The 26,424-nt window shown below is 35.7% G+C and overlaps 3 protein-coding genes across 3 annotated transcripts in view; 1 reads left to right on the top strand and 2 right to left on the bottom strand.

Annotated features, from left to right (window-relative positions):
• Positions 1 to 11,031, bottom strand: part of LOC125681770 (general transcription factor 3C polypeptide 5-like) — a 40,808-nt gene extending 29,777 nt beyond the window's left edge. The window contains exons 1-6 of the mRNA XM_056153997.1: positions 10,827 to 11,031; positions 7,106 to 7,307; positions 6,686 to 6,839; positions 4,145 to 4,248; positions 2,114 to 2,247; positions 1,227 to 1,434 (exon numbers count right to left, since the gene is read on the bottom strand). Of these exons, the coding sequence (XP_056009972.1) occupies positions 1,227 to 1,434; positions 2,114 to 2,247; positions 4,145 to 4,248; positions 6,686 to 6,839; positions 7,106 to 7,307; positions 10,827 to 10,991 (967 nt within the window). The 5' untranslated portion in view covers positions 10,992 to 11,031. The remainder of the gene's footprint in view (positions 1 to 1,226; positions 1,435 to 2,113; positions 2,248 to 4,144; positions 4,249 to 6,685; positions 6,840 to 7,105; positions 7,308 to 10,826) is intronic.
• A 141-nt stretch (positions 11,032 to 11,172) lies between these two features.
• On the top strand, positions 11,173 to 21,177 carry LOC125681768 (putative RNA polymerase II subunit B1 CTD phosphatase RPAP2). Its single transcript, XM_048921987.2, has 10 exons — positions 11,173 to 11,475; positions 14,175 to 14,273; positions 14,356 to 14,421; positions 14,747 to 14,874; positions 15,416 to 16,293; positions 16,389 to 16,525; positions 16,913 to 17,010; positions 19,611 to 19,691; positions 19,797 to 19,865; positions 20,335 to 21,177. The coding sequence occupies exons 1-10, from the start codon at positions 11,356 to 11,358 to the stop codon at positions 20,480 to 20,482; spliced, it is 1,824 nt and encodes a 607-aa protein (XP_048777944.2). The 5' UTR covers positions 11,173 to 11,355; the 3' UTR covers positions 20,483 to 21,177.
• Positions 21,178 to 22,820: 1,643 nt separating this feature from the next.
• LOC125681769 (uncharacterized) lies at positions 22,821 to 26,038 on the bottom strand. Its single transcript, XM_048921989.2, has 5 exons — positions 25,725 to 26,038; positions 25,213 to 25,392; positions 24,525 to 24,755; positions 24,209 to 24,374; positions 22,821 to 24,074 (listed from the first exon to the last, which is right to left on the bottom strand). The coding sequence occupies exons 1-5, from the start codon at positions 25,725 to 25,727 to the stop codon at positions 22,936 to 22,938; spliced, it is 1,719 nt and encodes a 572-aa protein (XP_048777946.2). The 5' UTR covers positions 25,728 to 26,038; the 3' UTR covers positions 22,821 to 22,935.
• Between the last annotated feature and the right edge of the window lie 386 nt (positions 26,039 to 26,424).

Below are 26,424 nucleotides of genomic sequence, written 5' to 3'. Positions count from 1 at the left end.
AACTACAGAAATCTCACCACTCCCATATAAACCGATATACAACAAGTAAAAGAAAATATACACTTTGATCTTAGCCAAAAGGTAGAGAAGCGAAAAGAAAATATGTTCTAAAATCAAGTTGTTGTCACAGTTTAAAAAAGAAGTGTAGATTGGAAAACACCCTGCCCCTAATCACAGCAATTTCCATTTTCTATGCATGTACATTGTGTATACAGTCAGAAGTCTAAATTTCACAAAGACATACACTAGTAAGATAACAGCGATGGAAAGAAAAAATGGATGGACATATGGATGAGTATCCACATATCCCCACTTAGTATCCTGAGAGGGGGTGGGGGGGTGGGGGTGGGGGTGGGGGGTGTTGCACATATAAACATATGATATGAAATAACAATTAATAATCATCATCATAAGATAAGAATGAACAACAAAGATCAAAAGGAGTGGATCCAGCCATGAAAAAAACTACATGTACATTAAATGTACTGTAAACAAATTCAAATTCACTCCCGCTTATTCGAACAGATTCTGGCTACATGGCTTGGCCATGTGGACCACACTTTTAATTCAAAAATTTTGGCTTACAGCACAACAGTGAAAATTAAATTGCAGTGAAACTGAGGCTGTATGAAGTACACACCCAGACACAATCAGAATGACTATATTTCTGTCTTATTATATACTTTCAATTTCATATCTTCTTTTTTCTTTAAAAGTTTGCGGGCATATATCACACGATATATTCCCGGAAACATTCCGGCCCGCAAACATTACATCACAATCAAATTTCTATGCCGTTAATTTTCAAATTTTTCGTGTTTTTCATCTTTTACTCAGTTAAATCGATAAAGTTATTGTTAAAAATAAGATTATTGTTACTTTCTAAATGAAATTGAAAGTATATAATAAAAAGGTTATAGACTTTGTATGGGAAATATGACGACCTCGTTTTTTGTCGCTACGTGCCAAAAAACTCAGTCGTCATATTTTCCCATACAAAGTCTATAACCTATAATTATGAGCTTACTTTGTCTAATCCTATAATCAACAGTCTGGTACACAATCAGAATGACTGTATTTCTGTCTCATGAGCTTACTTTGTCTAATCCTATAATCAACAGTCTGGTACATTTTGCTTACTTTGTCTAATCCTATAATCAACAGTCTGGTACATTTTGCTTACTTTGTCTAATCCTATAATCAACAGTCTGGTACATTTTGCTTACTTTGTCTAATCCTATAATCAACAGTCTGGTACATTTTGGCCTCTGGATGTTTGTGAGGGTTATAGCCAAATCTGACCCAAAGACACCTCCAAGGGCCATTGAGGTAGTAGCAGGCAAACATCGGCAAGAGATATTTAACCTTGTCTCTTCTTCCCGTGTAGAAATGGTTTAACGCCATTCTGGACCAAATAGGTCTCTGCTCAAAAAGCTGTAAATGCAAAACAGAGTTTGATTAAAGAACATTCAGTCTGACTAAACATAAAATGACAATCCATTCATCATGCCAAATCTTTCATTTCACCAGTATCTGGTTTAGTAATTGCTATAAACAAACACCCTGATCTAACTGGCATTCTTCAAAAACTGGGAACATTACATACCTATTATAAACATGGAATTTGATGGAAATAAATCCTTTCTTATGAAGAAGTTATTTCAATTTATCTAAGGGAAGCAAAATTTTTAACATTGGGACATCCGTTTATGTGAGCAGTTTGAAATTTCCCCTCCAGTAACCTTGACCTTTAACATTTAAACTTCAAAATGTGCAAGGAAACATTCCAGCAAGTTTGATAAATAGAAGATAATGGGGTTTTAATCTTGAACACAAGGATCAATCACAAGGCTTCAGGATTACATTGATCACTATTTACAAAATGACCTTAGAACCTATAGTGTCATTCAACAAAGAAATGAAAGTACCGATGTACAGGCAATGTCCTACATTTATATTGCAACCTCAACTCTGTTGCAAGGATATGATACTATTCAGAATGACAAAAGCATACTTATTATGAAGTTATTTCAATGTTTTAACAGTCCCTACAAGTCTGCTATGAATATTGCTGTATCATTCAGCGTTATCCGATTCTGATGCACAACGCTACCTTCATCATTTCCGTTTCCCGTTCTGGTTCGTTGTATTTGAATCTGAGGTTGACCAGCACCTCCTCCTGAGGTTTGTCTGGGACCTCATCGTTGAAGTTCAGGAACACGGTGAACACCTTCCTCCTCTCCCTCACTGTACAGAAATAGATTTTAACCACATCAGGTATATTGAAGTAATTTACATGTAGCAATGTATGTATCAAGTATAGTTGCTATTTTGATGGAACAGAATAATCACTTCTCGTGTCTAAATATGCCATCAGTGGATCCGATTTACGAATGGGTATCAAAATTAGTTGGACAATCACATAAGTGGTTCAAGCAGGACAATTGAATCCTGAAGTTGAGCGGCATCAAACTAGGCATGTTCAGCGCATCTCACCAAAACACGAACAAATTTTCATGGCATTCTTTTCAGACTTAAATATACAGGTATTTAGAACTTGTGAATTAATATTATTAAATGGATAAATATAGTATTAAATACATATCCAAGAACAGCAAAGTTTACTTGCGTAAAGGAAAGTCTTGCTAAATACTTTAGTTTACTGTATTTTATTAACAATCACCTTCATCGATATCCAAGTTTTTATACTGTGGACGTAAGGCCAATTAAAATTAATTGATAGATTATCATCCCCACCTGCCCCTCAAAAAAGGGCCCACCCCTATTTTTTCTATTTTCGCAAAAATTACGATTTCAAACGAACCTGCTTCCTAGTGACATGAGTGAATATGATATAGTCACAGAATGTTGGTTTTATATCTTCTACCAAGAATTCTTTGAATGTTAACTTGATTAACACTTTGTGTGATGTCTTTTGTCATTACTTTTTTTTTTTCTCGGGGAATAAAAATTTAAAAAATAAAATCCTCCCACCTGCCCCATATTTTTTGTGACCCTGAATGATAATCTACTAATCAGGTTGAATTGGCCTAAGTGTATTGAATTCTTATATGAGGGTGAATATTGTAGATGTATTTGAAGTATGTCTGCATTAATCCTTCATTATTCTTACATAAAACAGAGTATCAAATCTTCAGTATATACAGTATATTACAAATAGTAAAAGATTAAATAAAGGAATATCATTAGATTTCTTACTTCTTCACACAGGATCTACTCTCCAGAAAATTGATCAATACATTATTTTTTCTTCTAAAAAATCTGCATCAAATACAGCATATATAATTATCAGTATTTTCAGTCTTTTGATTACCGTACCTGTTCCTATGAGTCTTATGATTACTGTACCTATTCCTATGAGAGTCCTTTGATAACTGTACCTGTTCCTAGGAGATCCATTTTATTACTGTACCTGTTCCTATGAGTCTTATGATTACCGTACCTATTCCTATGAGAGTCCTTTGATAACTGTACCTGTTCCTAGGAGATCCATTTTATTACCGTACCTGTTCCTATGAGTCACAGGTCATGATAGCTCAGCAGTAGTGCATTCGCTTCATAACTGGTAGGTTGTGAGTTTGAGCCACACTAGTGTCATGGCCACGTCAAACCTTACATCTCAATAGGTAGTAATTGCTCCTTTGCCAAACGCTTGGCATTTACAAGTGAGAATCCCGGGTCTTTCAGATATGACCTTAAAAACGGAGGTCCCATGTCACAGTAGGCGTTAGCACTTAGCATGCTTTTAAAAAAACAATCTGCTATGGTCCTGAGTGCTAAACATAGGTCTAAATTTGTGGTAATTCACCTACAGCTGGTGTCATCTTGATATGAGTGAAAAGTTCTCGACAGGACGTAAAACAAACAAACAACCTATGAGAGTCCTTCCACCACCGTACCTGTTCCTATGAGAGTCCTTCCACTACTGTACCTGTTCTTATGAGAGTCCTTCCACTACCGTACCTGTTCCTATGAGAGTCCTTCCACTACTGTACCTGTTCCTATGAGAGTCCTTCCACTACTGTACCTGTTCCTATGAGAGTCCTTCCACTACCATACCTGTTCCTATGAGAGTCCTTCCACTACCGTACCTGTTCCTATGAGAGTCCTTCCACTACCGTACCTGTTCCTATGAGGTTGGCTGGTCTGTCCTTGTCAGGGTCTACATAACCAGGTTTATGGATGACTCCATCTCTGTACAAGTAGTCCTTATCTGGGCAATCAAACCTATTAATGAAAGACATCACAGGATCAGATAGATACAGTTGTTATTGTACATTCATGATATTTCATTTTCAAGGAGTAAGTATTTTGGGGTTTAACAAGAAAGAACATGTTCTTATTTAGCTGTTTACAGAAAATTTGCATTATCAAAGATCAGTGAGCCCTATAAAATTATAAATTAGTGCCATGCTGAGTTGGGTGAATAATAACTGCAATAATGTAGCTCTATCCAACTTTTTATTGGGGAGGGGGGGGGGGGGGGGGGGGGAGAAGGCCACAACTCCTTAGGATCTCTGTAATGGTGTAGACAAAGGAGTGATTCACTCCCGCAACATTGTCGATCATTATAAACATTTGCTATCAAGTCAAAAAACAGACAGCAGGGTGTTTTTTTCTTTGTTGGAATGGCTTGAGTCCATGTTGAACAACTACATTTTTGCACTGATTGTCAATGGTTTGGTTTTTCAGAAGATTCATTTATGAGATCTCACGATAACAAGCATGGCAGAGTAGACGAAGAATCAGGGGTTGAATTGTTTTTTTCACATGCTCAAGTCCAAGGACTTGAGGGGGCAATTTTTGCCAAGTCCACAGGAAAATATCCAAGTCCAGGTTGAATTTAGAAATTTGTTGTTTTTATGTTACATCATTAAATGGCTAGATAAAAACCAGTATTTAGATTTTAAATCTCTTTATTCGAATTGGCGTCTTCAGCGATCTATCTCAATGGGCTGCATGCAAGAAAACAAAAAATATAGAGTTATGAACTTTAACTTGTTAAGATGTTCTATTCTGAAATGCAGTCATTTTTATTTTCGTTTATCAATTATTTATACAATAATAGGCAAGTCTCAAGGACATCCAGCATTTCTAATTGCCGAGTTTGATTACAGAATTTGCTAGTTCCTGACTTCAGGGTTGAAGAATTTTTAACCCCTGAGAATTTTGCATGTTGTACATGATATTTAATGAAAAACACCTTTATTAGACATGCCTGGGCGCAAAGTTTGTACTCTTTTTAATATAAACAATATTGCAATTGGAGACAAATATGCAGAGCTTATTACAGGTTATACATGAAAATATTTTGCACAAGTACAAAGATCCTATGGAATTGTAACCCTTTTCCAAAAATATCAGACTAAAACAAGATTACTTTGCATAGTCATATGTCCCCCATCGCCACAAAAAATGTTGAAGCACAAATGTCCCATAACTTCTGTAACATTTGTAGAATAAAATTTGCAGTGGAATATGATCAACTACATATTGTGACTAACAATCTTGCAAAATTTGAACAAAATCCATAAAGCGGTTTCTGAGGAGTTGCATCCACGAAGTGCTCTTATAGTGTAACATGTATAAATTCAACAAAGTCCCATAACTCCTGTAAAATTTGTTGAATTAGAATGGTGGCGCAATATGATTAACTGCATATGGTAACTAACAATTCTACAAAATTTGAACAAAATCTGTTGCAGAGTAGTTTCTGAGGAATTACGTCCAAAAAGTGTTCCTATCGTGTTGAATACAAGATTTTACTACACACATACAAGGCACTAAACGGATTGGCACCGGCCTATATCAGCGACCTCATCACTGTGTATGAACCAAAACGATCTCTGCGTTCATGCAATTCACGATTGCTAGAAAAACCCCGCGTTCGTACAAAGACCTATGGAGATCGAAGGTTTGATGTAACAGCTGCCACACTATGGAACAGTTTACCAATAGACATCCGTTTGTGTGGCACTGTCAAAAGTTTTCTTTTCAGGAAATCTTATAACCATATTTTGTAATATATTCTTTTTTAAAGTAAAGGCTGGTTTGTCGCATGAACTCGTAATGTTTAAATTGTTTTATTTTATTTGGATGTTATATTTTATGCTCTGATTAATCTTATCATGTTTTACATTTTACATTGTTAAAGCGCTTAGAGTAATTACAAATTATATAAATGCCGAACATTATTATTATTATTATTCCTATGGTGTAGAATGTACAAATTCAACAAAGTCCCATTACTCCTGTAAAATTTGTCGAATCAAAATGGCGGCATTATATGATCAACTACATATGATGACTTACAATTTGAACACAATCTGTTGAGCAGTTTTTGAAGAGTTGCATCTACAATGTGTTCCTATAATTGTGTAGCATGTACAAATTCAACAAAGTCCCATAACTCCTGTAAAATTTGTCTAATCAAATTGACAGCGTAACGTGATCAACTACATATAGTGACTAACAATCACACAAAACTTGAACAAAATCCGCTGAGCAGTTTCAGAGGAGTTGCATCCACAAAGTCAAGTGGGACAAATGGAAGGATGCACGGATTTGTGAGAGACAAAAAGTCGGAGAGGGCTACATTATTGCAGCTAAGTGAATAACATTAATTTCCTTTGAAGTTTTTATTAAAAGGGCAGATAATATTTACCTTGAGAAAATAACAGGTGGAAGAAAAATCGGGACATCCCTGTCTAAGAATTCATTTCTATCCTGAAAGCCAGTTAAGACAATTTTATCATGAATCTGTTCCTGCTTGCCATCAGATCCCTTCACAACAGGAAGATACTGAAAGTCTGCCATACCTGAAATGTTAGCACATGTATAACTCCAAGATTTACTACGTACATAAAATCAATATAATGTATTAAGTTTTAACATACTTTTTCAATTTCTGATTGAAACCTGTCCTGTAGTATACAATTTTTCACTAAGCTTAAATACAATTCAAATCAATGCTACACATTGAAAACATGCAATTATTTTTTTTGTTTTCTCTTCCAGTTTCAAAAGAATTAGATGTGTACCTGTATTAGCATGCCAATCAAATAATTAACTCTGTAACACTTACTATTAAATTTATATATAATTTCAATGCGTCCTAGCACTTCTACTTGAAACTGGCAGTTCTCCCAATTCTCTCCTTTTCTCCTTCTTCGTTTAACTTTCATTAAGAGGCTAGAAGTTGACGTACGTTCCGCAAAAGCAGGTTTACAAAACATGTTGGTTGGTTGAAAATGTAAATCCACTCGCTGGTTTACATTTGCATATACCTAAAATCAAACCGAAGCACACTGCAGTTAAAACATATAATCAGCTATATCAATGATAACTTCCTACTGATTTCTGAGACAGTTTCTATCTCAGAATGTAAAAGTATGTAGTCTCGGTTCTTAATATGAAATAGAAAACAACAACATTCTAGACTTCTTTTTACAAACCTGTAGAGGGCTGGTATTTGGCCCTATACCAAAAAGGGAAAAATGTGCTTTCCCCAAAATTACCTATTGTTGAAAATTCTCCAAACAGTTAAAACATATAAATTAAATATACCATGTTAAAATTGAACATACATTTTTAAAGATGTTGGCTTTTTCGAACCTTCCAGAACTCTTACATGTTTTACATAGTGAAGTCATTTAAATTTCAAGCCTGCTACAGACTCCAATCAGCACACCTCAGTCAATTCCTTACTGTACGTCCATGTAACCTCAACAGTGTAACCAAAGTTGCTGTTATTATTTCACATTTTTTTTGTACAAAGAATGTTTAAACTCTTGTACCCTCAATATGCAGAAAAACAGTGATGTGCTGAGTGCACCATGCTTAACCATCTTCTTAACCTGATTCTGCTTAATAGTAACTTGTAAACATCTTAATGGAGTAGTTTAATTAATTAAGTTTGGAGTTTGCAGATTACTTCTGACTTAGCAATCAAATCTTTCAGTATTCAATATTTTACAAAAAGATTTTTACAATTTCAAAACCCAAACTGGAACTGAAAAATTCAGGATGCAGATGATAAAAATCTTAAATATTTATCTATAATTTGCAAGTTGAAGTATATAATGTGACAAGGTCACAATGAAAATTTGTGGTGGAATTTATTGAGTAATTCCACTTCCCTTAAAACCCTATGATACTCTACATTTGATGTTTTTTCACGCAATACTCTGTATGGATGCGTCAAACTCTGTATGGTGTCAGTTCTCCGGGACTACTTTCCCTTCCAAATAATGATGCAATGATATTGGAGCAAAACAGAATATACAGGAGATTGCGGATGCGTGGCATAAAGAAAATCTTCCCGATTTGCTATTAATCCTCTGGATTTCGAAGCCTAATCACTGTTTCCGTTAAAGCAAATTTCTGCGTAATTTATGCATAAAAATAACTTTCACCCCCAAAATCATCACCCAAAGGGTCACCATGATGTAGAAAAAAGACGAGGTTCACATTTGGTGATCAGGCTCAATGTTCATTCCCAGAAGTATAAAAAATAAAGGCAGAGAACCAGTCTTTTAATTGTGTTTCAACATGGCGTCGTTGTTCAAGTTTAGATATTTTAAGATACATCAACACTGAACCAAATAAAATGTCGTCCAACAAATCGAGAAAACAATCCCGTAGATGATCAGGATGCACATGGTCTCGATCACAGGAGTCAGCAGTTTATCTGTAAAGGTTTACAACGTAAGCATTAACCACTGAGCTTCGCTAGCACTCACGAAGCTCTATGGAAACCATAATTGTTTACATTGTAGACCTTCAAAGATAAAACTGCCAACTTCAGTGGGTCAATGTAAATCATAACGGCGGCACAAAATGCACAAAAAGGTGACAGAGAGACATAGATGTATTAGTGTGACATAGAGACATGATATAAGGACAGGTAACCCATAGAAACTTCAAAGTATACTAATAAATTATGAAGGTATTCATTTCATATGAATTAAACCAATAATTATTCATTTCATGAACAAAACACTGTACTGTAGTGTACATATACAGTGTAGATCAAAATTAAATGCTTTAAAGGGACTGGTTCACGATTTTTAATAAAAAATATTTTTCATTTTTGATGTTAAACATTAAAAATATGACTCATTTAATGTTGACAGCCAAGATTTTGACCTTCTGAATGCAAGAATGAAAGCAATATTTTAGCCTTAAAGATCTGTTATGTAAACAAAGACTAGGGTCTTTTTATGTAAACAAACAAACAAGTGAAATATTGATTTTGTAATATAATGCATCTTAAATTCGCATAGTCACAAATTTTAACTTTTAGATGACATATTTTACCCCAAAAATGCTTGAAATGTGAAAGATATAATAAACTTAGATCGCAGCAATTTTTTTCTACCCACTGGTACTGGTACCCATTCAATTGGGAGAAATAGCGTCAAAATCGATTCATCGAACAAATGGGGGAATTTTCTACCAATGTATCGGCAAATGATTTCAACTAAAGGAAAAGAAAAAAAGAGAACAAAACAAGAAGTAGTCATCTCTTTAAAAACTTTTTTATGGTAATATTTGCTGTTGTGAGACATAAGGAATCGTCGTAGGCTCGTTTTAGAATCGTCGTAGCTCTACAAAACAAGCACACTGCCATGATCTGTACTTTTGATTAAATATCTTAAGTGAACATTTTAGTTAACTTGTACAACGTTTCAGACTATTAAGTAAATTACGATGTCAGTGGTCTATTTTTTGGCAAGTAAATTGGGAATTTTTAGTCTCAAACTTTGGAAAAATCAATGGTTTTTGGCATTGGGAATGGTACCGTTTATCGGTACCAGTTATATAAGGGGAAAAAACGCTGGATCAATTTGCTTTCTTTTGAAAATTTCATAAACAATAGCATACCGCAATCTTTGTTTACAAAACAAAAAATGAGTTTCTGTGATAATGTATAACCTTAATTTTCATTGTGAATCAGTCCCTTTAAATTGTTCGGGTTTTTTTTTTAAGTGTGACCCTACAAAAAACCAAACAACTTTTGACTCCCAGAATTTAGCTACAGACAGTCATCAATCATGACCCTTGCAACTCATGAAGTTTCAAAACACTTCTAATCTCGCTAATATTGTTGAGAACTTGAATATACAGCCTATATGAAGTCTGTTCAGTTTTGAATTCATACCGAAATAGCTGAACTGTGCTATTTTGGTAGCCTTAAAACACCTACTGAGCTAAACAGGTTGGGAACACTTCCCCTACAGCAAGATATTCTCGCGAAAATGCGATTATCCCTCTCTAGCGAGAATAAATATATCCCGTACGACTGAGAAAAACACCCATGGAGTACATCTCTTCATGTTTCACGTTAAAAGAAGAAAAAGTGATAAAATGTCTGATACTTCTGTAAATATATTGATCAAAACAAAAACACTCACAATGAGCATTGGATTATTTTCAGACTGTTTCCCTCTTACGCAGCAACTTTGATATGCAATTTCTTGACTGTGATGTCAATTTCATAGAGACAATTTGCGTCATGTTGAGTGGGTGTCGCACTTACTCAGTATTGCACGGAATGTGCCATTATTTTCAATAAAGACACCAAAAGTGGCAAAACACCTGTTTTATATGGTAATGTTTACTTTCTCGCTAAAAAGGGATAGTCGCGTTTTAGAGAGAAGATCTCGCTATAGGGGAGGTGTTCCTAACCACAGGTGCAGATTTGTATTCATATATTATGACCCAAGCACCTGTGTTCCCAACCTGCTAAATAGATTGTGCTTAACACTAACAGCAATAACACATTGCATGTGCATCATGGTTACCTTTTCTATATTACGAATACCACCTAGAGTACCAATGGCTTTCTCAACATTTTTCACTACTCCAGGATATTCAATACACACAAACTTTCTGTTTTTGTTGTATGGGACTGTAGTTAATTTGTCAAAGTCTGTCCAATTGTGCGCCTTCTCCACTTCCAGCTCCATTTTTACTTTCGCTTTGGACTTTCTCTTCGTGATATTCTCCAACAAAAATGTGCATCGATGATGGTATATATAAAATCTATGTAATCTTTACATTGGTCCAAGCATTACGCATGAAATAAAATAGTATTGATAAAACATCATTTGGAAAATTCTATTCGCATGTTATAAATAGATTTATGGTGTTTGGAGAGTTTTTCAAGATGGCTGCGCCCAGAAAGAGTTGGGCAACTTATATCAACAGCAAAAAAATTTTCTGTGGAATTTAGTTTTCTTTATTTAACATATTCTTGGAACTGATTTTTAAAGTTAACCGTCGGTAATTAGAGTTAAATAAAATATAAGTAAGTTATGTCTTTTGAACATCATGGACAAACAAGCATTAGAGGCTAAAATACGATACCAAGTGGCTTGTGAAGAAAAAGCACACCGCATTGTTGAACAACTTTTGGAACCTGGGATAACGGAGGCAGTTCTAGCAGATGTTGTAAGGCCGCCACAAAACACGTCTGTTTGAAAATTTAGTGATTTTATGGAATTTATTTGAAATGTTGAATTAAAGTAGTAGTCAAATTATGTACGGGCTCATAGTACTAATCTTGGCTGAGATTCGGCTCGGCTGGATATTTGGACTGATGCCAAAATATATTGATATTGAAGAGTTCCTATAGCCTAATCTGTTTTTATTTTGATTGAGGGCTTTGGGCCACGAGAACAGAGCTCTCCCCATAGGTAACACATACATATTTAATAGGAAAATATAGATCTAAAAACTAATGAAAAATTAACCATACCTGTGAAAGTTAAAAATTTTGGTCAAAATGTTGTTGATTTGAATGCAAGCCTGAGGACATGTATTTCACCATTTTGAGTCTCGTCTAACTAAATTCACATTATTCCGAGATGATGCATAAAATCTGTAAAAGCATGTAAGCTAGGGGTGTGTATTGCTCAAGATTTTCCGATACGATACAATATTTTCTGATGCGATATCCGATATATTGGATCTAGTTAAGCATTTTCTGAAGTAAAATATCAAAATTTAAATAAATGAAGTGGTTTTTAATATCTTTTATTTCATAACAAAACAAACAATGACAATTAAAGTCTGAGGAAACTCCAATGTCACAATGTAAAGCGGGGATTAAAGTCTGAGAAATCTCCGATGTGTCACAATGTTAAAGCGGGTATTAAAGTTTGAGGAATCTCTGATGTGTCACAATGTTAAAGCGGGTATTAAAGTCTGAGGAATCTCTGATGTCACAATGTAAAAGCGGGTATTAAAGTCTGAGGAATCACTGATGTCACAATGTAAAAGCGAGTATTAAAGTCTGAGGAATCGTGTTCCTGTTAGAAGCCATTTTTAAATTATGAACTTTGATCCCGACTATTAAAAGGGCTATTTTTAAACCCGACATTATATCGTATTGTCGAAACACTGTATCGTATATCGCTGGACAGGCGTATACTGGTACATTTCGATATATTGATTCACCCCTAATGTAAGCTATACTTTCTCAATCATATCTAATCATGCCTCGATTATACCATGTCTCCTCTATGTTTGTAAGTTTGCTAAAACCAATGCTAAATATGATATCACAATGCACTTTTTACATCAATTGCATTATATTTCTCATATCCGATGAATAGGTGGATGAAATGTCTAAGATGGTTAAGATGCTTTGACAGTTGTCCGTACACGTTTGGATAACTTGAGAATTTTTTGATCCAGTTATGGATATAAATACTAATACCAATACTTTTTGCTTCACTCTCAAAGAAGGTCCCCCTATAAGACATATCATTAGTGATATACAGAAGGTATGGTCAGTTACTATATTATATATTCATTTTATAAACTGTCTTTGATGTTGTGCTCTTTGGGCCCAAATTTGTAATAAACTTATCTTATCACTAATAAGTAATTTTAAAAAAGCAGACTAGGAATTACTCAATATTAGGAGATAAAACAATGAATTTGTCATGGGAATTTTCATTGGAATAGAAAATTTGTTGACTGTTTTTAATTTTGGGATTTTCTTACTCAGACAGTAAGCAATACAGCATTAACAGTGATAGAGGGTTTAACAGTTAAACATTCAAAGCAAATGGCCATGTGACTAAAGTGTACGTTAATATTGCTTCAATTGGCCGAAGTTGAATGTGAATTTCTAGACATGAAATTATGAAGGATTGCTCTGAGATTCGGTGAAGGCATCAGTCCAACTATTGAATGGAGTCAAGTGTCAGCAGAGATTAGGCTCATAAATGTTCCCCATTTAATTTCATAAATGATGAATGATAAGTGTACATAGGTCTACCTCTCTATACTATAAATCAACTTTATATTATACAGATGTAGATCTATGTAAACTTGTTATTTCTCGTTTGCTAAATGAAATGGATAATGTCTATGCCAAAGAGTTATCCTCTGCACAGTAATTTATCCCACTGAAGTCTCAAAACTAATTTGAGCTTTAATTTTAACACTAAGACTTCTATGTTTGATGATCTGAATAAATATGCAGTCTCACTTACTTAGTAGATATTGGTCCAACCTAGTCATTTTAAAGCTGCTTTGATTACTTTATGGGTGTTCCTACAAGATTCTCTTTGTCAAGCTTCATGATATTTACACAAATTACAGCTTCCAGACAACTCCATTATTGTTGTGCATACAGCCTTCATGAAGAACTTTGTAGAGCATTGGCCTGTCAGGCTTGTAGAAGTTGAATGCTCACTATATACTAAACACAAATTTACCAAAGGAAACCAAGAGAATATTTTTTGTTTGTAGTTTTTATATTTCATTTATTTTGTCATATCCATATTGTGTATTGGTAGTTCTCCTTCAGATAAGCTCATGTCATTAAAATATTGATGGATGAGTGAAAATATCTATAAAGCAGAATGACTCTGGGCTCTTCCCCTACATGCAAAATATGTATATTCCTGCTAGGCAAATTTGCACAGATATATTTCTTGACCTGTAAAGTTTGTTGACTTATCACATGTGAAACTTAAGAAGTTTACTTTCTTGGTCTTCTCTCAAATACTATCCCATGTAGTTTATAAAGTGTAAACTGTCCCAAATCAAATCATATTGGGTAACTTGTTCAAAAATTGAAAACAGTCTTTCTATAAATGTACATGTATAATGTTATTTGTTTTTTTATCTTCTAGGGGCTGTATATAACACCAGATCACTATCAGGACATAACAGAAGAAAGAGCAATAACCAAATTATGTGGATATCCAATATGTAATAACCAGATTACAAAGGTAACATTTTAAATTTTGAATGTACATTGTTTAAAATATTAATTTGCACAGGTGACTTAACTAATTTTTCTTATATTTTCAGGTGCTGGGCCAGAAGTATCATATTTCCACTAAAACTAACAAGGTCTATGACATCACAGACAGAAAAGTAATTTCAAAATTTGTATGGTGTGCCATTAGTGTATTCTAATAATGTAGACTAGGATATGTGGATACATGTTCATTCTGGTATGGTTTTAATAACGAGGGAAACTGTTCAGTGTATTACCAGTATATTGAATTAATATTTTCTATTATTTAGTGTATTTCAGACATCATTGTCATGTACTTAAGTGCATTTCATCATGCTCAGACAGATTTAAGTAAAATGTCATTCCATTTCAATATGCATAAAAAGAACAGTAGATGCAGAGTTCTTTGTGTGAGTTCTTTTACAGAATGCAAACTCAAACTGCAGAATTTTGATTTTACAGAACTTTTGCAGCAATGAGTGTTACAAGGCATCAGTATACTATCAGAAGCAAATCTCTAGCTCACCATTGTGGTCTAGGAAGGAGGCCACACCAAAACCTATCACTCTGCTTCCGAAGGAATTAAACAGGTGAACCTTGATATGATTGTTAGCTGTTTCATGTGTAGGATGCAGGTAAAATAGTGAAAGGAACCAAATCAGGGATTTTGGTTCATTCTTTGTCCTTATCAACATTTGAAAACTTATTGAGATTTTAACAGGACATGATGTAATCTTCCAAACTCAAAACTTTACTAAATTCACAGACTCACTTCTTGCAAAATTATTTTAAGCTGAAACTGAAAAGTTATTCATTTTGATTCACTTTTCCTGAAGATTGATTCTCTGATTCTCTCTGGCCCCTCACCACTTCTGGCATCGGTTTCTGTATTGACAATCGCAAAGCTTGTCTGTTGATGCAACAAATGCTTAATGTGCTCATCTTCTTACAATAAAATATTTTCATCACTAAATCTAATATTTAACATCTAGAAAATTAATCTTAAATGATAATAAATATATATCTTACTACAATTTCATAGCAGAAAGGAAGACAACTCATTTTCAGGTTCATGATATTCGTTTATAAGTAATGGAGATGTTGTTCATTATTTTCTCTCTGGTTTCATAGAGGTTCTGTGGGGAAAGAAGTGATAGACAAACAAACTGAACTGTACAGAGAAGCAAAACGCCTCAGGGATGAGGAGAAACAGGAACTGAGCAAAAAGTCTGGATGGGCTGATGGTGAGACTGACAGAACTATAGAAAATATAGTGGTGGATTTAGAAAAACATCACATAAGTGAAAGTGAAAGTCAGGATGATGAAAAGAGTCTAGAAAAAAGAAGCAGTGTGAGGAGAGAGAAGGGAAAACAGGAGGATATTGGTGATCATCCACAGAGAAATACGGAAAAACATGGAGAGACATCTTCCTCAGCGGTACTACGTGTACCCGCCAAGTCTGACAATGACCAAAGTAAAAAGGTTACAAAACTAATGGCTCTTCTAGACAGAAGGAAGCATTTGTTGGGAAAGTTAGTGCAGGATGAAACAGTGCAAACAACAGCTAAACTGGACAGTGTGAAAGCTTCCACTAACAGGGGATCCACAAACAGGCCTGATGATGAGGAGAACAGTGATGAAGACATCGATGATTCATGTATTCAATCTCATTCTGAGAAAGAGAACAAGGATGAGGAAAAAGTAGTTGTCCAGGGAAACATTGCAGTTATATGTGAAAAAACAACTAGTGAAGCCGTTACAGAAGTATCTGATACAGACAAAAAGAGGAAAAAAATAAAGGGAAATATCTCTACCACAAACATCTCTTACTTGGGCATGATATGTGAGTTAATGAAAGAGTGGATAACCCCAGAGACCTTGAGCTTTGTTAACTGCCAGGGGGAGGATGACGAGAAACAAGCTGGAATATCGACAGAGATGGAGGCTAAAATCAAGGACCTCTGCAGACGTGTAGATCAGCAAGAGGCAACTCTTGATGACATCATAGGTAATCACACAGGTCACCGCTCTTTATTTTGTCAGAATGAATTAAAACCATCTCTAAGACATTAAATTTCATGTAAATCATGCTTTCTTTTACAGGGGAGGAAGATAAGTTGGAAGAAGAACTTCCTGTTAGGTCTCCAGCACCAGACTATACATCACTGAAAAAAGAAACTCAGAATTTCACAAAGCAGGTCCAAGACTTCTTTGCAGGTGGAAAAGTCATTATTGAGAAGGTACATGTACTTCATACATGTTTTGATAGGGGGAAGAACATTCAGTTACCTAAAACTTCTACAAACTCCAATTTTTCTTTGAAAGCATTGAGTTCAAACTGAGGAATCCCCACACACCCAAAAGTTCTAGATCCACGAACCAGATCTCTCCCAAAATTTAATCACTTATTGACAGTCATGAGACTTCTTGTTGGTAAAAATCCTAATGAAATGTTGGCATTACTTTTTTACGTAATTCTGCTAAACAAACAAAAAGCATAACCTTTCAAGATGTACATGTAACCACACATTTGATTAACTACTGCACGAATCACTTTTTAATAGGTGGAAAGGAGAACTGAGAAAGTTCATCAATTTGCACATGCAATTTTTTCGTGACTGTTTTAGGAGTCAAAGGCAGGGGCCCCTGTGTACTTGCCTACTGTAGATTCCCATGACCAGCTGCTTATAAGACAGAGGATTGTGATGGATCAGCTCAACAAAGTGTATGTATATAGTAGATCCTGATAAAATTATTAAAGAGGGGTCTCTTAACAAATACGGTATACAAGTTGAACTGTAAATGTACAGCATTTTGTTGGATATTTTTATTTCATTTCATGGGGGTATAAAACAATGGAAGAAACCACACCATACCCTGAATTGAACAAACTTGAATTTCAACTACCTGAAGATGCTTGCATGTCAATATGACTAATCATGGCCATGTTGTTCTTGAGAAGTTGATTTTAAGCCTCATGAATAAATACACCATATCAACTCGGATAAACCAAATATCAAAACACGCAATATAGATATCCTCTATGTTGTTCTGCCAGTTGGTTGGGTTTTTCTGCACTATTCTCCCGCATCCTTTTCCAGACAGAATTGATGTTCTCTGTGTACCTTCTCGGCGGAGTTTGGCTGTTGAACCATGTACATGTATAATTAATTTCACAGTCTTTGTATAGATATTGATTTACAACTGGAGATGGTAATTTAGCATCGATTTGGTTTTCATTGATTATCGTGGAAATTGCTATAGTTGAACTTAAGGTACCGGGTAGTCAATATTTATGCCCTATGAATAATAAAGGATCATGGGCACTGTGTACCACAAACATGTCACTGTCCTTATTAAGTATCTTAGGTTTGAAGCAGTGCCAGAGACTTTACCACAAGGCTGCTGTTACATTGTATTAAAGATATGCATGTTGCTTGGGTTTCAATTTTTATACGCCCGTCTTTAGACGGGACGTATTACGGTACAGCGATGTCTGTACGTCCGTCCGTCCGTTCGGGGCTTTCTCTTTATAATTTCATTTCCCTTTCACATATCATGCTGAAACTTGCTGTGTAGCTTCTTTGTGTGTCACTCTAGATCATACTGCAATTTTGATCCATTTCGACCTTTTTTCCAGGAGTTTTGCCCCTTTATTTGGAAATAATTATTATATGGAGGGTACATAATTTGTCCGCCCTACTCCTCCCACAGTTTTCAAGTGAGAACCTTCTTATTTTGTGGAGTGTTTGTATGGGTATTGAAGATGTGCATGTGGGATGGATTTTGATTTTGTACAATTTTTGAGAAAATTACAGGTTGTTGAACTTGTCTATTTGGAAATTAATATTCTATGGAGGGTACATAATTTGTCCGCCCAACTCCTCCCACAGTTTTCAAGTGAGGACCATCTTATTTTGTGGAGTGTTTGTATCGGTATTGAAGTTGTGTATCTGGGGAAGGATTTCGATTTTCTTCCATTTTTGAAAAAATTACAGGCTGTTGAACTTGGTCCATTTTGAGGAAATCTCGATTTTTAAGTTAAGACCCTTTGTTCATATGAAAGTTTGTCACAGCCTCATGATGGCTGATACTACCTGAAGCAAAGTTATACAAATTATAGCACAAGAAAAACACCCTATGTAAGCATTTCACGGGCATATTATGTACCGTTTGCAGTACTCTTGTTATTCCAACACACAGTGTATTCTAACAAAAAAAAATTCTCCCAGTGCATGCAGGATTAGATAGGTTTCACTGTATATTCCGTATGGTAAGAAATTTCATTTGATGCCATGATGATTGTCCTTATGACCTTGACATTGAAGTTTGACCCAAATTTCAAAACTTTTAACCTTGCTCATAACTTTTGAATTGTGAGTGATACATCTCTCATATTTCATATATGCATTTCTTGTTACAAGACATGTTTTTGGTACCAAATATTTTACCTCGTTAACTTTACCTAGGATTTTGACCTACTTTTAAGAAAAATATCATCTGAACTGTTTAAGGTACAATTTTGTAGAATTTTCATATTGTACAGTTTCTTTATTGATTTTTTACATGGTGATCTCGTATCATGGTTATAGTGATTCTATGGGGCTGAGTTGGGGTCACAATATGGGGTCAAATGTTTTACACCAACATACTTTTCATGAAGCATAACACATTTCCTTAAGTATGCTAGCATAAAGTGACACAGTTCATACCCTCATATTTCTTACATAACAGCTTTGTTACCAAGAATTTGATTTGAACATATTTTATTGTATAAATACTGTGGAATCATTAGAATTCGTGGTGGCCCAATTTTCGTGGAATTCGTGGGTACCTCTCACCCACGAATTTACATCCTCAACGAATAAAGACAACTAGTATACAAGAATCTTACAAATATATAAATCCACGAAATTACGTCCCCACGAACCCATAAAAATTCAGCAATCCACGAAAATTGGCCCCCACGAATTTAAATGATTCTACAGTATACAAAGGGATTGGTTACAAGTTCTAGCAACTTCGAAAACCTCTCCCGTATACAAAAAATATACAAGGATTTCAGTACATGTTTTAAGAATTTGGGTTCTTTGATAATTTATTTGCTTGATTTTGTGTGCAGACTTCTCTCTTTCCTTTGGAGTTTCCACATACAATTCAGTGTCATGAATGATACAAGATGGACTCGTGCAATTGATTTAGATATTGATCTTTAATAGTGATGAAGGGGTGTTTTATCAATTTGAAGTTGAATGGTTACTTACATATCCTATCAATAGTTACAAACAATAACTATGATTAATTATGAAACTTTTTTCTTTCTAGCATACCTGATCTCCTTCCCTCATTAAAACTTACCATTCAGGAGGTATTTGGGGATATGAAGCAGCTTGTAATGACTTTCAGGTTTGTGAAATTCTTCTCAAAAATATCACAACAGGAGACATTGGTGAAGGAGGGATGTTGTTGCCAACACTTTTTTTCAAACAAATGTTTCCAATCTCTTTTTAGACTAAGCAGTAAAAATATTTTGTTCAAACCTGCTGAGTGGACACTTGTTGGTTTACTGCTTCTCAAAATGTAAGTGTAGATAGCTTAAGAATATGCATATCATAACAGCATTTAGCACTTATCAGAAACATTTCAAAAATATTATTGCTTTTAGTTATTGACAACCTGAATCTGATGGCATACAAAATATGTCGCTATAGCTACCATGCCGTTGATTTGGATGATAATACATTTCCCCATTTGTGTTTACTTAAAACAGACAGACCAGTACAAACTCTGCTTGCAGCAGTTGTCTAAATTAAATAACTTGTTTCTTATTGCAACATCTTTTGTCATTCGTGAAAATCAGATAATCAGTGGTTCACACATCGTCGGAAACCCACAGTTGATTTAGATTACACTTCATTCCACTCTCCTTCACATGATGGAGAGAGGAACGAAGCGTTATCAACCGACAACCATAGGTTTCCGACGATGTGTGAACCATTGATTCTGAATTATTTGATTTGAGATACAGGAGTTGTCTTTCTTTTGCCAGTTTATCACGGAGGAGCCTCCAAGTGGCATGTGCCTTCTTGAACCTATCAGCTGTACAGTATTTTTCCGTTCTCCTAAATGCCATCAAAGAAAACATGGAAAATGTGGACTCTCATGTAACCAATATGTTACAACAACATGGCATATGAAATGTTTTAAAAATAATTACCTTCTGAATGTATCTATTTGAAGCTTCAGTTGTAGAGGGGGAAAATGAGAGAAAAAATTATCACTATCAATGTTTTTATATTATTTAACTTCACTCGATGCAAAGCAGACTTTTTCAATGCAAGAAAATTACAATTCTTTTAAGGTTTACTAGGTATGGGGGTCTTTGAGTGAGAGTGGCTCATCCTAAGGAAAGAAATACTGGAAACAGGTTAAGATCATTTAAAATCTTCCCCGAGAACCACTGAACCAGGATAGATAAATTAAACTGTAGATCTCAGGAGTAGGTTGAAGTGCAATAATTATTCATATTAGATATTCCATAAAAATGCTAGATTTCTAAAGACCATCAAGATTACATTTTATTTCTTCAAATAAAAATGCAAGCATCCGTACATACTGTACATGCAGTGTAGATGCATTTAGCTTTCGTGAGACAAGAGTTTGAGATCCAGTTTACCATGAAGAATATGCATACCATGTATGTTTTGCGTTGTTAATGCCAGGAAAAAAATTGAAGAAATTTGGTTGGTGTCCAGTATTTGAGTAAAGGGAGCTAACTACAGAGAGTTCTATATTATCATGAGGAAATGCATAAATTGTTTTTCCAGTTTGTTTTTGTTGATGTTTTAAGAAACATTTAAATTTGGGATAATAAAATTTACAATATATGTCATGGTAGTGTCAATTATTTCTCTTCCTAAAGAAGAAACAGAGGTGTAAGAAAACTTGCATGACGCATGGAGTTTTGAGTCCGCTTTCTGTAACGTTGGGTCTGGTGGGTTCTGCAGATATACGAGGTGTGATCAAAATGTTCGTGAACTGGTTGAATAGCTTATATAATACGCATCAAAGTGGGTTTTCGAGTTTATTCTTTTTCAAAGTAAGCTCCTCCAGCATTGATGCACTTCTGCCATTGATCTGCTTATGATCAAAACACGTGATCCAAGCCATCACGTGACATACTCCATAGGGCACTGGTCACAGCAGTACCTGGAACTCTTATTTTCCCACAGGTTATCTTTCAAAAGTGCAAATAGCCAGAAGTCAAATTGCCAAATTTGGGCTGTAATAAGGGTGTGGTTAGGATTTCTATACCCAGTGAATTGTGTCCATCACAACCCGACTCTTACGGCTAGGTGCGTTGTTCTGGTGCAGAAAGTTTAGATCAAATGTTGGCGCTTTCTCTAAGACATGTCAAGATGATCAGTGCTTTCTCAAATAATGACTCTTATCAATCTGATTTGATAACTCGCTCATAGGAGTCTCCAGTCACTGAAGATTTAGCCTTAGGGGGAACAATTCCGTTGATGTTGCAGGGAAATAATGATAACCTTCTCAGCAGACTTCGCTACAAATGTTTTCAATGGCGATAGAGAGGATGGATGCCTCTAAATTGAACTTTGTTGTTTACTTTCTGGTTCATAGAAATTTACCCATGTTTCATCATATGTTAAAGTTCAATTCATGAACAAATTTCGGGAGGTTTTTTTTTGCGGGGGGGGGGGGGGGGGAGGGCGTATCTATTGACGCAAGATTGACAAACATTTACTTGCATGCTCATTTGCTTTGGTAAAATGTGAGGAACCCAACTTGCTCAAACTCGCCGCATTCCAAGGTCACTGGTCAATATTTCCTAAACAGTTCTATAAGACATGTCAAGATGATCAGTGTTTTCTCAAATAATGATGTGTCAGTCGGTCATTACAATCTGTGTAGCCAGAGACACATTACTTTTCGTACTGATCTTCTCTGGGTACCCAGAACGAACATCATCTACAATGTAAATAACTCTTCCCTTACTCAAGTGCTTCATTCACTTATTAAACTTTTGGCAAGTCCTTTATCCCTATTAACTTTATGTAGATCATTGTATATTTGCATAAAGGTTTTTGTAAGTTTTATGTGAAAGTTTATAATCGTTCTCAGTATAAGTACAACTGAATCACCCACTTTTGTAACTCATCTACAAATTGATTTCATTTTTACATTGTGATGTCACAAATGCGACGTAAATTATTATGTAACTCGTGCTACTTCTGACTATGTACCCCCAAAAGAACTAGCTATAGTTCGCGAACTTTTTGATCATCCCTCTTATATCAGCCCGCTAAATGATTAACGGCAATGGCAACAAGACTGTGTTACATTAACGAAGTAAGACATCGGACTAGTCTGAACGATTTTTATTTTTATCGGCTTCCGTTATAGGTGGCGATTATCCGAAAAAGCATCACTCCGAAAGATCTATAAAATCTAGAATAATTGCTAGACTACGTATTTGGTAGCAAAAGTCTCAAGGGAGTTCGAAAATGAAAATTGTAAAATAAAATATTTATTACAATAAAAATGGAATAATTACATTGCATATTCAGACAGAATAATATTCCGTATTCGTTCAATTTGTTATTGTCTAGAAATGATTTGATGTCGCTTATCCTCGCCTTTTCGATATATCCTCATCCATGTAAGGTTCCGAAGTATCTGTTTCTTCATACGCCACTGGTATTTCGTCTTCCTTGGACAACGTATCACTGGTTACTAAGTTACTTTCATCATTGCTATCGTCTGGAGCCCAATTTCTGTCATCTGATTCCGATTCCAGTGAGTCGTCTGCCCTCGTGACGTCGGTAATGTAATTATCACTTTCAAATTGGCAGTCTTCCTCGAAAGATCGCTTTCCGTCTGACGATTCGGGAGGTTCATCCTCTTCCTCCTCTTTTGCATCTTCTTCATCATCCTCAAATTCCTCCTCGTCTTCGCTTTCGTCATAAGATTTCGGAGATTCGTACCTCACGATCCTGTACATAGCCTCTGGATTTGACCTGAGATCGCGTATAATAATTCTCAAGGCCTTTTCTGTCTTTTCAGTGCCTTTTCGGTCGCGTTCACTTAAAAAATCAAGCTTGTTCAGGAAGAAAGATGGCGCGGATCTGTTCCGAAGCTGGGACAAAAGAAACTCTAAGACGGCAAGTAACCACTCTTCACATTTATGGAGCTGACCCATACACCGCCTGTGAACATGTAAAATGGCATGGATTATCATACGATACGATATTGATATAAATGCCTCCTGGTTTTCCCGCTTCATCTTGCCGATGATCAGAATTATGTTATCAAAGTGTGTGCCAGTGTTCATTCCGGAAATGATTTTGTAAGCACGGTCTTCTAGTGGTCCGGAACCGACTTGCCACGATATGGCGATGCTAGGATCGAATTTTGTTTTGAGATCCCACTTGAACACCCTGGCCTCTAGGAAGAACAGTTCCACCCCTTTGTCTATAGCCTTCGTGATTGTTGATCGCATATCAGAATTTGTTTCGAAGTAAGGTCTACGGTTAGGGATTGGAATGGGTAGCGATAGTTGCTTAGGGATTTCTTGTAAAGGTATGCAGGGAATGAAATTGACTCTGAAATCCTTTGTCGGTGTTCCATCTAAAAGTTCTGTAACTTCTAACCACAAAGTTCCATCCTTTTGAGAAATGTAGGAACAGAGATCAAACGTAACCGGCCCTGGTTCATCGAACATGTAAACGATTTCGCTCATGACCGCTTCACGTGTCATCTCAAGACCTTAAAAAATAAAGCCGAACCAATAGTTTTTTCCCCAGCAAAATTGGCAAAGATATAAACAAGGTAGCAGCATTTAATTGTGATTGCATTGTTAAAAAGACAGGTAAAACGATGAAAAATACATGTTACTGTACCTTTGTTAAACCATCGCAGAACAAAGTCTGGTCGTATCACGCCATGCCTATCAACACAGTGCCCCCATTCGTGTTGAACCTGGATCCGCTCCACTTTTGGAATCGTGTCGTTTATACATAGTAACATTCTATGACTTGGATATTCTCGTGGTCGTTTTTGACAAAACTGCAAAATGTTGAAAGATTTATCACAGAATATTCAACAGTATGTAATGCAGTGATGAAACGGAGACTACTGTTAATCAAACTGTTAGATACAACCGTTGTTTTCAATCACATTTTAATTTTTATTAACCTATATCAATTTTAAATTTACCATAAATGTTTGAGGCCTAATGGGGCGTTTCAGTGCAACACAGCACTGAAACACACACGGGTCAAGAGCTCGGAAGTCCAGAACGTCGACAAATCCATTCTTCTTAGTCCGGATATAACGATGGAACAAAGAATGAAGGCCATTCGTCAAAAGGAGCATGCGTTCGGCAACATATCTTGCAGTGCCAAAAACTTCCTGTCTCTTGTTCAATATATCTTGTCGTTGCTGATTCTGCAAAACACCGGTCTGGCGTGTAATATATGTAGTTACAGGCAATGCATCAGGTCGACATAATTTATATAGCTCGTGCTAATGGTTTCCGATGATTCCCCCCATCAGACCATGAAACATTCGGCTAGCACAAATGACACTATGATAAAATGGGGATTTCGATTCTCTGCAGCAATATAATTTCTAAAAGTATGCCAAAATGCTCTCAGTAGTAAACATGAAGTTGATGCATGCTCATCAATTCCTTTTACTTTCATAACCAAACATTTGCATAACTGATGCAACTAACAGCATATTATACGCATTATTGTATTTCATGATGTCTCGGATACACAAATGCAAAATTCCCAAGATTTTTACAACTCTGATTCTCGAGCTGAGATGGGCCAATGGAGCTGAGATAGGGCCACTCGAGCTGAGATAGGGCCACTCGATTGTCTCTGCATACAGTACTCACCAGAACAGTTTTTATAACATTGTCCAGCGATGCTCCATCAAAATCCTTAAACCGGGTCGTCTGCGTAGTGTTGGAGTTAAAACTCAAACTAAGGTTGTCATCGTCCATCCATGACGTCATCGCAGACATCAATCGGCGGGGTCGGTGACGTTTGGTAGGGATGCTTGTCTTCGATCTTCGCTTTAAAAAATAACATTTGGGTAACTTGTTATTATTCTTAAATATATACATGCGGAAACGTAAACACATGAATAATAAATGCATGGTGCCATATGCATGGAAAATTATTACACACACGTACACACACACACCATATTTATACATATACAACAGGATATATAGAGAGAGAGAGAGAGAGAGAGTTTATAGGAGTACAATTTTAAAAACTTTGAAATATTTCAACCGTGTTAAGGGTCTTCTTTAGTCGTGTTATATGTATGTGTATATATATATATATATATATATATATATATATATATAATTGATCATGGAGAGAGAGAAAGTTGCCTTACCATTTTCGATATGGATATGTCCAATACTATCAGAGACTAACGTACGAAAACACAATACACATCATATCCTATGTCCTTTATTGATTGGGTTCAGAAGATTATGGAATACACACCGAGTAATCCCTTGATAATAGTTTGACCTTTTTCTCTTTTCTCCGGCCAGAAACAAAAGTAAATCCTGTTTTGCCAAGATTAGCGTGAAGTTTGCAACCTTTTCGTATAAGCAGTCAATGCGACTTCATATTGACCATCCTCGCCCACTTTGGGAAAGCTCTTTAAACAATGCATGCCAATCAATGGTCGATTGCTCGCAAAATCAGTGTATACACTTGGGAGAAATATATCTAGAGGTTCTTAAAATAATATCTGTTCAGGGTTTATCGACTCTAGTACATGTATAGAGTATGTATTCTATGTATTATTATTTTACCAATTAAACATGATCGCCCATGCATGCGTTTAAACCTTTAAAAGATCTGGTCGTATTTTATTTCGGCACTCCATTGTCTTTGGCGATCATTACCTAAATAGATTATACGCTAATAAGGGTATTATCAATACCCAGGAGTCGAATGTCGGATAAGTGGAATAGCTGGGAATAATCTCCAGCAATATAAGATATCCATAGGATGTCTGCCTCTTGTCATTATAGCAACCACGAAACATTGGATTCCTTTAGTAACGCGGGGGTGGAACGAAA

This window comes from Ostrea edulis, chromosome 2 (genome assembly GCF_947568905.1).
Source record: "Ostrea edulis chromosome 2, xbOstEdul1.1, whole genome shotgun sequence".
Taxonomy (NCBI): domain Eukaryota; kingdom Metazoa; phylum Mollusca; class Bivalvia; order Ostreida; family Ostreidae; genus Ostrea; species Ostrea edulis.
This window is presented reverse-complemented; position numbering and strand designations above follow the sequence as displayed.

What these genes read in the sequence shown, in the direction of transcription:
- LOC125681768 (XM_048921987.2), top strand. Translation starts at nt 11,356, where the DNA reads ATGGACAAACAAGCATTAGAGGCTAAAATACGATACCAAGTGGCTTGT. An exon ending in ATGGATCAGCTCAACAAAGT is followed by an intron (nt 17,011 to 19,610) that starts GTATGTATATAG and finishes TTTTCTTTCTAG; the next exon opens with CATACCTGATCTCCTTCCCT. An exon ending in CAGCTTGTAATGACTTTCAG is followed by an intron (nt 19,692 to 19,796) that starts GTTTGTGAAATT and finishes ATCTCTTTTTAG; the next exon opens with ACTAAGCAGTAAAAATATTT.
- LOC125681769 (XM_048921989.2), bottom strand. An exon ending in TTAGGCCTCAAACATTTATG is followed by an intron (nt 24,375 to 24,524) that starts GTAAATTTAAAA and finishes AACATTTTGCAG; the next exon opens with TTTTGTCAAAAACGACCACG. An exon ending in TCTGCGATGGTTTAACAAAG is followed by an intron (nt 24,075 to 24,208) that starts GTACAGTAACAT and finishes TTATTTTTTAAG; the next exon opens with GTCTTGAGATGACACGTGAA.